This window comes from Trachurus trachurus (genome assembly GCF_905171665.1).
Source record: "Trachurus trachurus genome assembly, chromosome: 3".
In the NCBI taxonomy this organism is placed as follows: domain Eukaryota; kingdom Metazoa; phylum Chordata; class Actinopteri; order Carangiformes; family Carangidae; genus Trachurus; species Trachurus trachurus.
In genome coordinates, this window is record NC_139893.1 from 3,097,052 (window position 1) to 3,110,528 (window position 13,477).

The window sequence follows — 13,477 nt, forward strand, 5'->3', positions numbered from 1 at the left end:
AACGTTGCTCTAAGGACTTACTGAAACTTTTGGTACGATTTGGTGTTTCTACAGTAAATATTTTGGCGACGCTGGCAGTTTTAAAACATCAGGCCGTTCTGCTTCTCTCAGAAAATATTTGTATTGGAGTCTATGAGGAGCAGAGACAGACGTGGCCGCACTTAGAGGCTCAGAGTTTAAATTCTGTAAGTCTCTCTGATATTTTGAGCAGATGATAAGAGAGATAACAAGTTTGTCTTACAAATTCTGAAAAAATTATGTGTGTAGAGTGTAAATTGTGGCCGGGCCGAGTTTGGAAAGAGAAAAAATCTGGAGTTTTTCTGGCATCTCTCCCACTCTAACCGATGATGTCACGCACTCTGACACGAACATTCCGTCCAATACACACCCATTATAATCTCATAATTTCTCCAAAATGATCATGGTCATTGAACAGGGATTGATCAAAAACTATATGACCTATCAAAACGTGGAGTAATACGACAATACACAAGACTTGTGTCTACTGTTTAAAGTTTAAATGGAGTCTCTAGGTGAAAGTATGCCTGAGCAGTAGACGTTTGTTAAACTCCAATGATTGGTCTTTACGTCGCGAAAAATTCGTACACTGTTGAGAAAAGTAATAGCACACCGATCCCGATCAAGACACACGTTTTGATATATAATTTGGCCTGCAACTCTTCGAGTTGCAGGACTAGTAGCAAACCGAAAGTCGGCCGGAAGATGAAGAAAGAAGACTAGGAAAAAATCCACACAATAACAGTAGTCCCTGCAGCTATTTCATAGCTGTTGGGACCAGTGCCCGGTGCAATTGCCCGTGGCCCTAATAATAATGATGATGATGATGTTTAGTTTCATCTTCAGGACAGAGAAGTTGTTGAGGAATTGATAATCTGTTCCCTTCCTCCATCCTTCCTTCTTTCCTTCCTTCCTCTTTTGATCCAATTGACCTGATCTGTTCTCTCTCCCTTCATCCTTCTTTCCTTCCCTTTTCCCTTCCTTCTCTCCTCCCTTCTTCATTCCTTCCTCTTCCTTCCCTGTTCTGTTCCCCCCCTCCATCTTTCTTTCCACAATCCTTTTTCCCCTCCCTCCCTCCCTTCCTTTTTGACCCAATCTGTTCCCTCCCTCCTTCTATCTTTCCTTCGTTTTTCCCTTCCTTCCTTCCCTTCGTCCTTACTTCTTCTTCCTTCCTCTTTTGATCCAATTGACCTGATCTGTTCCCTATACCTTCATCCTTCTTTCCTTCCCTTTTCCCTTCCTTCTCTCCTCCCTTCTTTCCCTTCTTCCTTCCTTCTTCTTCCTTCCCTGTTCTGTTCCCTCCCTCCATCTTTCTTTCCACTATCCTTTTTCCCTCCCTTCCTTTTTGACCCAATTAACCCGATCTGTTCCCTCCCTCCTTCTATCTTTCCTTCCCTTTTCCCTTCCTTCTTTCCTCCCATCTTTACCTTTGTCCTTACTTCCTTCCTTCTTTCTTTCTTTCCCTTCGCCCTTCCTTCTTCCTTCCTTTTTGACCCAATCTGCTCTCTCCCTCCCTCCCTCCCTCTATCTTTCCTTCCTTCCTTCCTTCCTTCCCTTAGTCCTTCCTTCCTTCCTTCCTTCCTTCAGGAGGACAACAGAATGCTTAAACAGACCAGGACCTGGTTTCCAGGGCGTGTGTGTGTGTGTGTGTGTGTGTGTGTGTGTGTGTGTGTGTGTGTGTGTGTGTCCGCGGTCGCAGCAGCAGGAACCAGAAACACAGAAACCAGAACCGGAGCAGCACCGCGGGAGCGCGCCTCCCGCGTCCATACTCGCTCCTTATTGGCTATAGCCACTACGCGCGGCGCCGCTCGCACGGTGACGCGCCTGCGCCGCTTCGCCGCGTTGCCGCTCCGCTGCCGCTGAGGCTTCAAGCTTCAAGCTGAGGAGCAACGGAGCCTCCGGAGGAAGAACTGACTGGTGATGCTTCATGGACCCCCCCACCCTCACCCCTCCTCCTCACCTTCCTCACCCCCACCACCTCCTCCTCCTCCTCCTCCCCCCTCTGCCGCTGCTGCTGTCGGCGGCGCCATGGCTGCTGCTCCGCTCCGCGCTCCGTCCACAGTGAGTAGATGATGGAGTCACGACGCTCAGGCCTCTCTCTCTCTCTCTCTCTCTCTCTCTCTCTCTCTCTCTCTCTCTCTCTCTCTCTCTCTCTCTCTCTCCACATGATGTTTCTTCTCTCTCCTCCTCCTCCTCCTCCTCTTCCTCCTCCTCCTCCTCATCATCATCATTTTCTCGGGCATGCTGCTCTGCTCTGCTCTGCTCCTCTCCTCCTCAGCAGCGACACATCAACATCTGCAGGTAAAACGACCTAATGGGGCGTTTTTATTATTTCTCTTTGACCGAATCTTTCGTTCGTTCGTGTAATTGTGTGAATGTGTCTGTGGATGTTGTTGGAAGGCAGAGAGTGTGTGTGTGTGTGTGTGTGTGTGTGTGTGTGTGTGTGTGTGTGTGTGTGTGTGTGTGTGTGTGTGTGTGTGTGTAGGCTGAGAAACGCGTGGACAGCGGAGGAATGATGCTGCGCTCCGCGACGCAGCGAGGAGAAGAGAGACGCAGTTTCGGTGCAGAGAGAGAGAGCAGCATTACAGCCTCTCTCTCTCTCTCTCTCTCTCTCTATCACCTCATACATAGGCTACACGCGCACACACACACACTCATATATCCTATACTGTCGTGCACGCGGACGCACGCACGCACCTGCTGCCTATTAAATTCAGTCTTAAACTCCGTCCTCCTCCTCCTCCTCCTCCTCCGTCGGACCAACAGGCGTCTGTTGTTGAGCAGGATGGAGGATGAAGGTCTCGCTCCATCCGCTCAACATCCCATCATCACGCTGCTGTTGTCACCTTGGTTCCGTCCAGCTGCTGCAGCTGTCTGTCTGTCTGTCTGTCTGTCTGTCTGGGGGGTAGAGGAACATTTTCTCCTCCATCATCATCATCATCATCATCACCATCCACCTTGTCTCTTCCCTGAAAGCCTGTGAATATTCTCATTTGTCCAGGTCATACATAGTTATCTCAAGGAAATTTAAAGGGATAGTTCACCCAAAATTGAAATTTCATCACTCATGATCTCCTCACCCTCATGTGGACTAAGGGCTGGGAGAAGTTTCAGAGTCCTCCGTGGCTTCTCTGAGTTACAGGGGGTCTCGGCGTAGCAGTGCATGTCCATATAACGGTTGCAAATGGATACCAACTGTCTTCATAACAAAAAGACAACATCCAAATACCTCCATGCTGCTCGTATGTAATGTCCCTCTTGTATTGAAGCTTCTCGAAGCTTCTCTTCCCGGTTCGTCCAAATTTGACGAACTGGGAAGAGAAGCTTCCGCTACAAACAAGCTTGAAATATAGACTTATTTAATTTTTTTTCCGGACAATTTCACATTTCGGGGCTTCAATACAAGAGGGACATTACATACGAGCAGCATGGAGGTATTTGGATGTTTTTTGGTGTGTCTTTTTGTTACGAAGACAGTTGGTATCCATTTGCAACCGTCATATGGACATGCACTGCTACGCCGAGACCCCCTGTAACTCAGAGAAGCCACGGAGGACTCTGAAACTTCTCCCAGCCCTTAGTCCACATGAGGGGGAGTATAGATAGGCTAATGAGTGAAATTTCAATTGTGGGTGAACTATCCCTTTAAATGGAAAGCAACTGGACTTGGTTATTTGTCTAGGAAGACGTTTCACCTCTCATCCAAGAGGCTTCATCGGTTCATGCTCGCATCTGACCAGGCTGGGACTGGTCCAACTATCTGTTCTGGGCAAATTGGATCGTAGGCAACTGGACTTGTATTTGTCTGCGAAGATGTTTCGTCTGTTTTTCGTTTTCCTCTTGCAAGCTAGTGCGGAGTAGTGAGACTTGTTGCGTATGAACTGATGAAGCCCCTTGGATAAGAGGCAAAACGTCTTCCAAATACAAGTCCAGTTGCCAACGATTCAATTTGCCCAGAAAAGAACGATGGCCTGGATGAATGAGAATATCCAACTATCTGGTGTGGAGATCCAGGTATTTAAAGCAGAAGTAAGCAGAATATATGTCTTAATATAAGTCTTAAATAGTTATATCTTCCAACAGCAATCACTTCTATAGAGTGTTTGGTCTGAAACACGGGTCTGTCAGTCCCTCTGCTCTGCTCTGAGCCGAGGAGAAAACTTTCCTTGTATCCTACAAGCTTTATCCAATGAGGAGAGAGAACGGCATAAAGGGGCGGTCCTCTCTGTGTGTGCAGCCAAGGGATGCGCCTGAATGTGGTGACGTAGGGACGAGGGCCAATAGATCCATGACGAGGGCGGGGGCTGCTAACTCCATCGGCTGACAAGAAGTTCTGGTGCGTTCAAGGCAACTCTTAACTCGTGTTTTTCCGACCTGTGAAGTCGTACCAGTTCGATCTGGTACGAGTTCACGGGTCGGAAGTTACGAGTGGCCGTTATAGTGACTTTCACAGGTAAAACAGGTCGGAAAAACACGAGTTACGGGTTGCCTGGAACGCTACAAAGTCGTAAGTCGTGACTTGAAGTTTTTAAAAGGCTGCCTGGAACGCAGCATTAGCCAAAACGACCGGATCGCTTTATACTTCTGCTTTAACCTCTGTGAGGGCGTTCACAAGACCGATGATGTCACTGGATCCCTTCGTGCTCCATGTGCCAACGACAGTGACAGTCGTTAGAGGAACTGATGAAGCCTCTTATTGGATGAGAGGTGAAACGTCGTCCTAGACAAATAACCAAAGTCCAGTTGCTTTCCATTTAAATTTCCTTGAGACTCTTCCCTGAAAGACTTTGCTGTGTGTGTGTGTGTGTGTGTGTGTGTGTGTGTGTGTGTGTGTGTGTGTGTGTGTGTGTGTGTGTGTGTGTGTGTGTGTGTGTGTGTGCTCACTGCATAGGAAAACGCCCACACAGGCACATGAGCCAAATCAACATTAAAGTGTTGGTTTTTGTTGTTGAACAAATCGAATTAAGTTGTTGTGATGATGTGAGAAGAAGCTCAGATGTTTCTGCTGCAGCAGCTTCACATCACACCACAAACGAACGAGGTGTTGACTGACGTCGTCGTATTTCAGTCTGGACTCAAGTTAAAACCCTCCTGCTCTCCTTCTGGTTCACATTGACCCAAACTCTTCCCTTCCTTCCTCCATCCTTCCTTTCTCCCTTCCCCTTCTTTCCACAATCCTTTCCCCTTCCTTCCCTTCGTCCTTACTTCTTCCTTCCTCTTTTGATCCAGTTGACCTGATCTATTCCCTAAACTGTACCTCCATCTTTCTTTCCTTCCCTTTCCCTTCCTTCTTTCCACAATCCTTTTTCCCTCCCTTCCTTCCTTCCCTTCGTCCTTACTTCTTACTTCCTTTTTGATCCAGTTGACCTGATCTGTTCCTTATACCTCCATCTTTCTTTCATCCTTTTCTCCTCCCTTTCTTCCTTCTTTCCCTTATTCCTTCCTTGAATGAATATGTTCCCTCCCTCCATCTTTCTTTCCTTCCTTTTTCCCTTCCCTCTTTCCACAATCCCTTTTCCCTCCCTTCCTTCCTTCCTTCCTTCCTTCCTTCCTTCCTTCCTTCCTTCCTTCCTTCCTTCCTTCCTTCCTTCCTTCCTTCCTTCCTTCCTTTTTGACCCAATCTGTTCGCTCCCTCCATCTTTCTTTCCTCCCCTTTTCCCTTCCTTCTTTTCTCCCATCTTTCCCTTTGTCCTTCCTTCCTTTCTTCATTCTATCCCTTCGTCCTTCCTTCCTTCCTTCCTTCCTTCCTTCCTTCCTTGACCCAGGAGGACAACAGGAGGGTTAAACCCGGCTCGAAGCTGCTGGTGTCACACGGCGTCGGCTCCTTCAGCTTCATCCTCGGTCAATGTGGGACTCATTAGAATAGAAGGCAGAGAGTGTGTGTGTGTGTGTGTGTGTGTGTGTGTGTGTGTGTGTGTGTGTGTGTGTGTGTGTGTGTGTGTGTGTGTGTGTGTGTGTGTGTGTGTGTCTAAGTCATGCTTAAGTCATCCATGATTTAAACGTGTCCTGGAGGAAACGCTGCCTAGGCTGCTTGTCCTAGTTAACCACCATCTGTGGCTAACGCTAACTGAGTGAGGCATGATGGGAAGTTGGACCTTGGAGTGACCCCCCTCTCTCTCTCACAGAATATGTTACTGTAACTCCTTCGTCTTCTTCCTCATCTTCTTCCTCATCTTTCTCTTGTTTCTTGATCTTCCAGGTGCAGCCGTGCGGAGGTTTGGATAGAAACGCGTGACGACGTGCAGCAGCAACAACAACAACGACGTGAAGACTTGGAATAGAGTTTGATTTTGAGAGGCGACTGAAGCAACTTGAGGCAAATCCATAAATAAAAGAAAGTGACATTTACAGAGACGACAGAAGGCTGAGGAGAGAGAGAGAGAGAGAAGGAGAAGCTGCAGAAGAAGAGGAAGAAGAGGAGGAGGAGGAGGAGTGAAGATGAAGATGGGGTGTGGTCTGACACTCGACTCGACAGTTCGGTCGGAGCTGGAGTCTCCTCGCTGAAGCTGAGCCGCTCGTTTCACCTGGAGGAGCCCCCGCCCTCGGTGATGTGATGAATAAGTTTGAGGTCCTTGGCATTGTGGGAGAAGGTGAGTGCTGTGTGTGTGTGTGTGTGTCTCTCTCTGTGTGTGTGTTAAAGGGATAGTTCACTCAAAATTGAAAAACCCTCATGTGGACTAAGGGCTGGGAGAAGTTTCAGAGTCCTCCGTGGCTTCTCTGAGTTACAGCGGGGCTCCGTGCAGCACTGCATGTCCATATGACGGTTGAGAACGGAGCTCACTTTTCTTCGTCCAAAAAGACACACCAAAAAACATCCAAATACCTCCATACTGCTCGTCTGTAATGTCCCTCTTGTATTGAAGCCCCAACATGAGAAATTGTTCCGTAAAAAATTAAATACGTCTATATTTTAAGCTTGTTTGTAGCGGAAGCTGCCAGTGTTGCTCTGCCAGAATCTCGCGCGATTTGCGGAGCCGTGAACTGGGAGTCAGTGCAAATCACGCGAGATTTGCAATGACACAGGCAAAGCAGTGAACTTGGAATTCGGATGTTTTTTGGTGTGTCTTTGTGGACGAAGAAATGTGAGCTCCGTTCGCTACCGTTATATGGACATGCAGTGCTGCACAGAGCCCCGCTGTAACTCAGAGAAGCCACGGAGGACTCTGAAACTTCTCCCAGCCCTTTCAATTTTGAGTGAACTATCCCTTTAAAGGGACATTGTGTAACTTCTCCTGTTATCTATTCACGAAAATCGATTATTTGGTTCTTCAGTCTGTTTTTCATTAATCAGTAATCCCCCCATCAACAAAGTGAAGTGTTCCTTTCAGCTCTGAATGAGCCGTTCATATCATTCATATCTCCATGGAGCGGGTAAGCTCGGTGCTGCTGCCATGTGGTGTCGCCATGTTTTTAGGTTCAGTGGCAGCGTGACGGTAGGAAACCACGGAAACTCAGCGGAGACACCGGAGCTGTCGGCTCAGGTGGAGGTGGCGTCTGTGAAAAGTCACCACGGTAACGCAGTGAGGAGGAATGGAGCGTTACAGTAGGTGCTTTTCCATCAGCTATTTAGATGCATCTAGATGTATCGCATCGGAAAATGATGATGGAAACGCCGTAATTCGAATTAAAATCCCCTGATTCGCACAAACTGAAATACGCTCGCTTGGGCCGGGTTTTGGTTGATGATTCGAATGAATGCTCCCGTGTTTGCAGTTCACTCACAAGACAACATCAGGGTTTCCACTACATGCCTAATTAATTGTGGCGCACCGCCACGGCCAAATAAAAAAGTCCGTAGATGGAAACACACATGATTCGAATTTCTTTTAATGTGCATTCCCCAGTAATTTGAATCACTTTGGATGGAAACATGGCTACTGATGCTGCATTCACCTGTAGTCGGGCAGACGGCCGTTGGTAACAAACCAGACGTCATTTTAGTCACACAAGTCGAGAGAAAGCCGGTAAAACGTGGGTCAGGTAAACAATACCACATCGCCATGACAACATATTGTCACGTGTATTGTTTTGCCTCGTGCTGACGGACCACTTGTTTACATAGAGGCTTGTTTATGCCGTTACAGTACGTGCAGCGGCTGTCGTCCGTCTGCCGTCTGCCCAATTTCAGGTGAATGCAGCATGAAAAATACGATTGAGTTGCTTGAGATATACAACCGCAACGCTAGATGGGAGGAATTCCTACACAATGTACCGTAAACTGAGGTGGTGTGTTCATCAGCAGCCGATGCTTCAGGTCTTGCAGGTCCAGGTCCAGAGCAGCAGAGCCAGATCAGGGTCTGGGCGGCAGCAGGATGGAGGAGTTTGTTGTAGATTAAGATGTAATCCTCCAGACTGGGCTCACATTGTTTACCAGATATTCTCCAGAAGCTTCCAGATCTTTTATTTACCGTGTTCTTCTGCAGAGAGCTGGGCAGTTATCAGCTTTACTCCTCCATCCTCCTCATTTATGTCCAATCAGAGCTCAGTGATAACTCTCCCTGTTCCCTCATCTGCTCTTTTATTTTCATCTGGCGGTGATGCAAACTCAGAACGACCTTGTTGCAGTGACACAGTCCTGTAATGTCATAACTCACAGTCCATGCTGAAGTGACGGGGAGTGAAACCCCACAGCTGCAGGTTTGGGGTTTCACACTGTCCGACTGTAACTCCGCCAGCCTTTAAAACACTGCAGAGGAGACTGAATTAAAGGGACATTGTGTAACTTTTCCTGTTATCTGTATTGACGAGACGTACTCACACCGTGTAGTTCAACATCCAAGTTTACTTGCAACTGCACTTCCTTGTTACATACACTTCAGTAAGCAACTGGTGCCAACTAGTGGTAGCGTTGATCATTACATCTCAATACATCTCCCTTTTTTTCAAGTAAAGTATTCTTGTACCACTTAAACTTAAATCAGTTTTTCAGTAAATGAATCAATTCTTGTTAACGTGCTTTCACAGCTTAACTGAAATATTTTCCAGAAATAAATTCCTTTAAATTCAAATTCACATTTTACTAGCATTTACCACTATATCTTAACACAGTTTCCTCTTTGGCACTTTAACTGTTCAGAACTTAACACTTAACAACTTTTACTCTCATCATTTCCATTTGTCTTTTTTTTTTTTCATATCTCTTCAATCAGTCTCTTTGGTTTCACAATCAGTCTTTTTGGTCTTTGACCCTGTGTGACATCAGTTGGTGTGTCTTTGTCTGTCTCAGAACAGGATTGGTCTGAGATGACTGGCATGTCAGTTGTGTCATTGTCCATGAGTTCTTTCTGAGGCACTTTGAGCAGATGCCTTCTGTTCCGCCTCAGTGGTGTCCCCTACTCCGTGATGACTTCATATGATCTAGGTGTTGTCTCCTTGACCACCTTAGCTAGTGGTCCCCACTGTCCATCACATCTCACCCTCACAATGTCCTCCTGTGAGAGTGGGCCTAGAGCCTTGGTTGCTCTGTCGTACAGTCCTATCTGTCTCATGTTTGGACGTGTTGTCACATACTTTTCCTTCCTGTATGTGGCTGCTGGAAGCCTGGTCCTGAGCTTTCTACTCATGAGCATTTCTGCTGGCGAAAGTCCATTCTCCAGTGGTGATGCTCTGTAGTTCAGGATAGCAAGGTACGGATCCTCTGCATTTTCTGCAGCTTTTTTCAGAATACGTTTCACTATTTGTACTCCCTTCTCCGCTAATCCATTGGATTGCGGGTAGTGAGGACTCGAAGTCACATGTTCAAAACCGTACTTTCCTGCAAAGTTTTTAAAACATTGGCTCGAGAATTGTGGTCCATTGTCACTTATCACAGTCACAGGGATCCCATGAAGTGCAAAGATCGCTTTTGTGTGCGTCACAACTCTCTCAGCAGTCGTATCACTCAAACACGTGAATTCTGGGTAGTTGGAATGATAATCTATAACTAACAGGTAGTCCTTGCCTTTAAGATGAAAAAGATCCATCCCAACCTTTCTCCACGGTTCCCTTGGCTTGTCATGTGGCCTCATCGGTTCCTTGGCCTGCTGATATCTGTGGCGCTGGCAAGTGTCACAGCGCTGGATGTAGGTCTCAATATCTCTGTTCATGTACGGCCAGTACAATACTTCTCGTGCACGTCTCTTGCATTTTTCTATTCCTAGATGTCCTTCGTGCACTAATCTGACCATTTGCTGTCTTATTGAGTTAGGAATAACAATCCTGGTGCCTTTTAGAAGAACACCGTCTAACACTGACAGTTCTCCTTTAAAGTGTTGGTATGGCTTAGACAGTTTAACCTGGCCTGGTAGGTTTATCTGTTCCATGACTCGTTTCAATGTTTCATCCTTTTGTGTTTGTTTGGCTATCTCTGACCATTTTAAGTCTGACACTGGCATGTGTGCTCTGACACAGTCTATATGGATTTGCACGATTTCTTCAGTTGTGCTCTTTAAATCCTGCAGGCTGGCCCTGCTCAACGTATCTGCCACCACTAGGTGTTTTCCTGGCTTAAACTCAAAGTCCACGTCATATTTCTGAAGTCTTAGCATTAGGCGTTGAATGCGTGGTGGTGCATCACCCAGTGGCTTCTGTGAAATTGCTATTAGCGGCTTATGGTCAGTTTCTAGTGTTACTGTTCTTCCATAAACATATTCATGAAACTTTTCACAGCCATAAACAGCCCCTAATGTCTCTTTCTCAATTTGTGCGTAATTTCTTTCTGCACTGGTCATAGTGCGAGATGCGTACGCGACAGGATACCATTCTGTGTCATGCTTTTGAAGAAGCACAGCTCCTAGGCCGGCTTTGGATGCATCAGTTGACACCTTTAACGGTTTGTCCTGATCGTAGAATGTTAAGACGGGCTCTCTGATCAGACTATTCTTTAGCCACTCCCATTCTTTTGCATGCTCTGGCATCCACTGCCACATTGTTTTATTCTCTAGCAAGCTTCTCAGTGCTTTAGTGTTAGCTGAAAGGTTCGGGACAAATTTTCCCAAGTAGTTAACTAAGCCTAAAGCTCTCTGTAGGTCATTTTTGTCCTGTGGTACAGGCATTTCCGCAATCGCCCTGACCTTCTCTGGATCTGGTTGGACCCCTGCCTCTGAAAGTTTCTCTCCCAGGTAGGTTATTTCTCTAACCCCGAATTGGCATTTGCTTTTGTTTAGTTTTAGTCCTGACTTTTGCGCCTTAGTGAGAACTATGCGCAGCCTCGCATCATGCTCCTCTTTTGTTTTTGCCCCAGACTACGACATCATCAATAAAAACACCCACCCCTTCTATTCCATCAAAGAGCTGCTGTACAGTCCTATGAAATACCTCAGGGGCGGAGCTTATTCCAAATGGAAGTCTCAAGAAGCAATGTCGACCAAAAGGAGTGTTAAATGTGCACAACCTAGAACTTTCCTCTTCAAGCACAATCTGGTAAAACCCTGATGAAGCGTCTAGTTTAGAGAAGTAGCATGCTCCACTCATTGCACTAGTTATGTCTGATTTAGTTGGAAGCCTGTAGTGTTCACGCTGGATTGCCTTATTTAAATCTTTGGGATCTATGCACAATCTCAGATCTCCATTAGGTTTCTCAACAATGACTAGGGAGTTAACCCATTCGGTGGGCTCTTCAATTTTCCTGATGACCCCTTCAGTTATCAAAGAGTCTAGCTTTTCCCTGAGTCTCTTCTTAAGTGCGACAGGTACTTTTCGTGCTGGGTGTATGACTGGTTCTACATCATCTTTCAACCTGATTTTGTGTTTGCCTGGCAGACGTCCTATACCTTTAAACACATCTGCGTATTCTTTCACCCAGTCAGCATGTGTAGCTCTTGTTGCAGTAGTCACTGTTTTCTTAGTTTGTTTGTTTTCTGTCATTTTGTCAGCATCAATGACATTTATTCTCTTTATTAGCCCTAGCTGCTCACAGGTTTTTAAACCTAGAATAGCTTGTCTATTCCCCTCAACAAGCACAAATAGAGCATTCACTTTCTTATCATTTCTAGTCAGACTAACTCTACACACCCCTTTAGTGGGTATAGGAGTGTCATCATATGTCCTTAGATTTATCTTTTTGTCTCTCACCTTGGGCTTGTTTTTCAGTCTTTTATAGTCTGTTATTGGCAGTATGTTCACCTGCGCCCCCGTGTCCAGTTTCAGTGGGATGTCGGTGCCATTCACATCCAGGTGAGCTATCCACTCATCCTTTGAAGCCGTCGGTGCCTCCTCTATTGCACCCACAAAGAACGCCATCTCCTCGTCGTCCTCGGTGTCGCTCTGTTTTTCCACGAGCTGCACTTTCTTCTTGGTGAAACAGCATTTGGCGAAGTGATTTCTTCCACCGCATTTCCTGCAGTCCTTCCCGAACGCTGGGCACTGTTTCGGCGCGTGTCTCAGCCCGCACCTCTCGCAGTTCCCCCTGTCCTGCTGCGGCTGTTGCCTCGGCTCTCTTTTCCTTGCCGACGTCCTCGGTCTCCCGCGCTGGACCGCGTCCACTTCCGCAGCTTCACCCTCGTTGTTGAATGTCTTTATCTGCGCCTTTGCGCTATCTGAAGCTTGGCATATTTTAATAGCTTTTTCAAGCGTGAGATCTGTCTCTTTCAATAAGTGCATTCTCACTTTATTGTCCAGTACACCGATAACTATCTGGTCACGTATCATTGAATCACATAACGTGCCGAAGTTGCATGACTGACTTTTCAGCCGTAGGTCTGTGACATACTTTTCTATCGCCTCGGACTCTTTCTGAACACGGTTTCTGAAAACATATCTCTCATATGTCTCATTCTTTCTCAGCGTGCAGTACTCCTCGAACTTTGCCATGACCACATCAAACTTATCTTTTTGGTCGCCTGTGAAGACAAACGTGTTGTACACGTCCAGTGCGCTGCGGCCTGCTACTGTTAGCAACAGTGCTATCTTCCGCTGGTCGTCGCCTTCCAGTCCGATGGCAAGCATATATAGTTCGAAACTTTGTTTGAATACTTTCCAGTTTTCGTTGACGTTTCCTGTCAACTTCAACTCCTCTGGTTGACGTATAAAGTTCATTTTCCAGTTGAGATATTTCTCCTGGTACCATGTATTGACGAGACGTACTCACACCGTGTAGTTCAACATCTAAGTTTACTTGCAACTGCACTTCCTTGTTACATACACTTCAGTAAGCAACTGGTGCCAACTAGTGGTAGCGTTGATCATTACATCTCAATACATTATCTATTCATGAAAATCGATTATTTGGTTCAAAAGTATATTTTTCATTAACCAGTAATCATCCCCATCAACAAAGAGAGGCTTGTTTATGCCCGTCTGCCCGTCTGCCCAATTTCAGGTGAATGCAGCATGAAAAATACCATTGAGTTGCTTGCGATATACAACCACAACGCTAGATGGGAGTAGGCTACTGTAATTCCTACACAATGTACCTTTAAAAAAACAGTGTTTATGTTGAAAGAAGAGAAAGAATGAATGCGGTGCTAATGCACGGTGGAGG

At 46.3% G+C, this 13,477-nt stretch overlaps 1 protein-coding gene across 1 annotated transcript in view; it reads left to right on the forward strand.

Moving 5' to 3' along the window:
* Nucleotides 1-6,571: 6,571 nt before the first annotated feature.
* cdkl5 (cyclin dependent kinase like 5) overlaps nt 6,572-13,477 on the forward strand; it is a gene marked incomplete at both ends in the record, with an annotated part of 68,982 nt that continues 62,076 nt past the window's right edge. The window contains one exon of the mRNA XM_083996771.1: nt 6,572-6,608. Coding sequence (XP_083852897.1) covers nt 6,572-6,608 — 37 coding nt within the window. The remainder of the gene's footprint in view (nt 6,609-13,477) is intronic.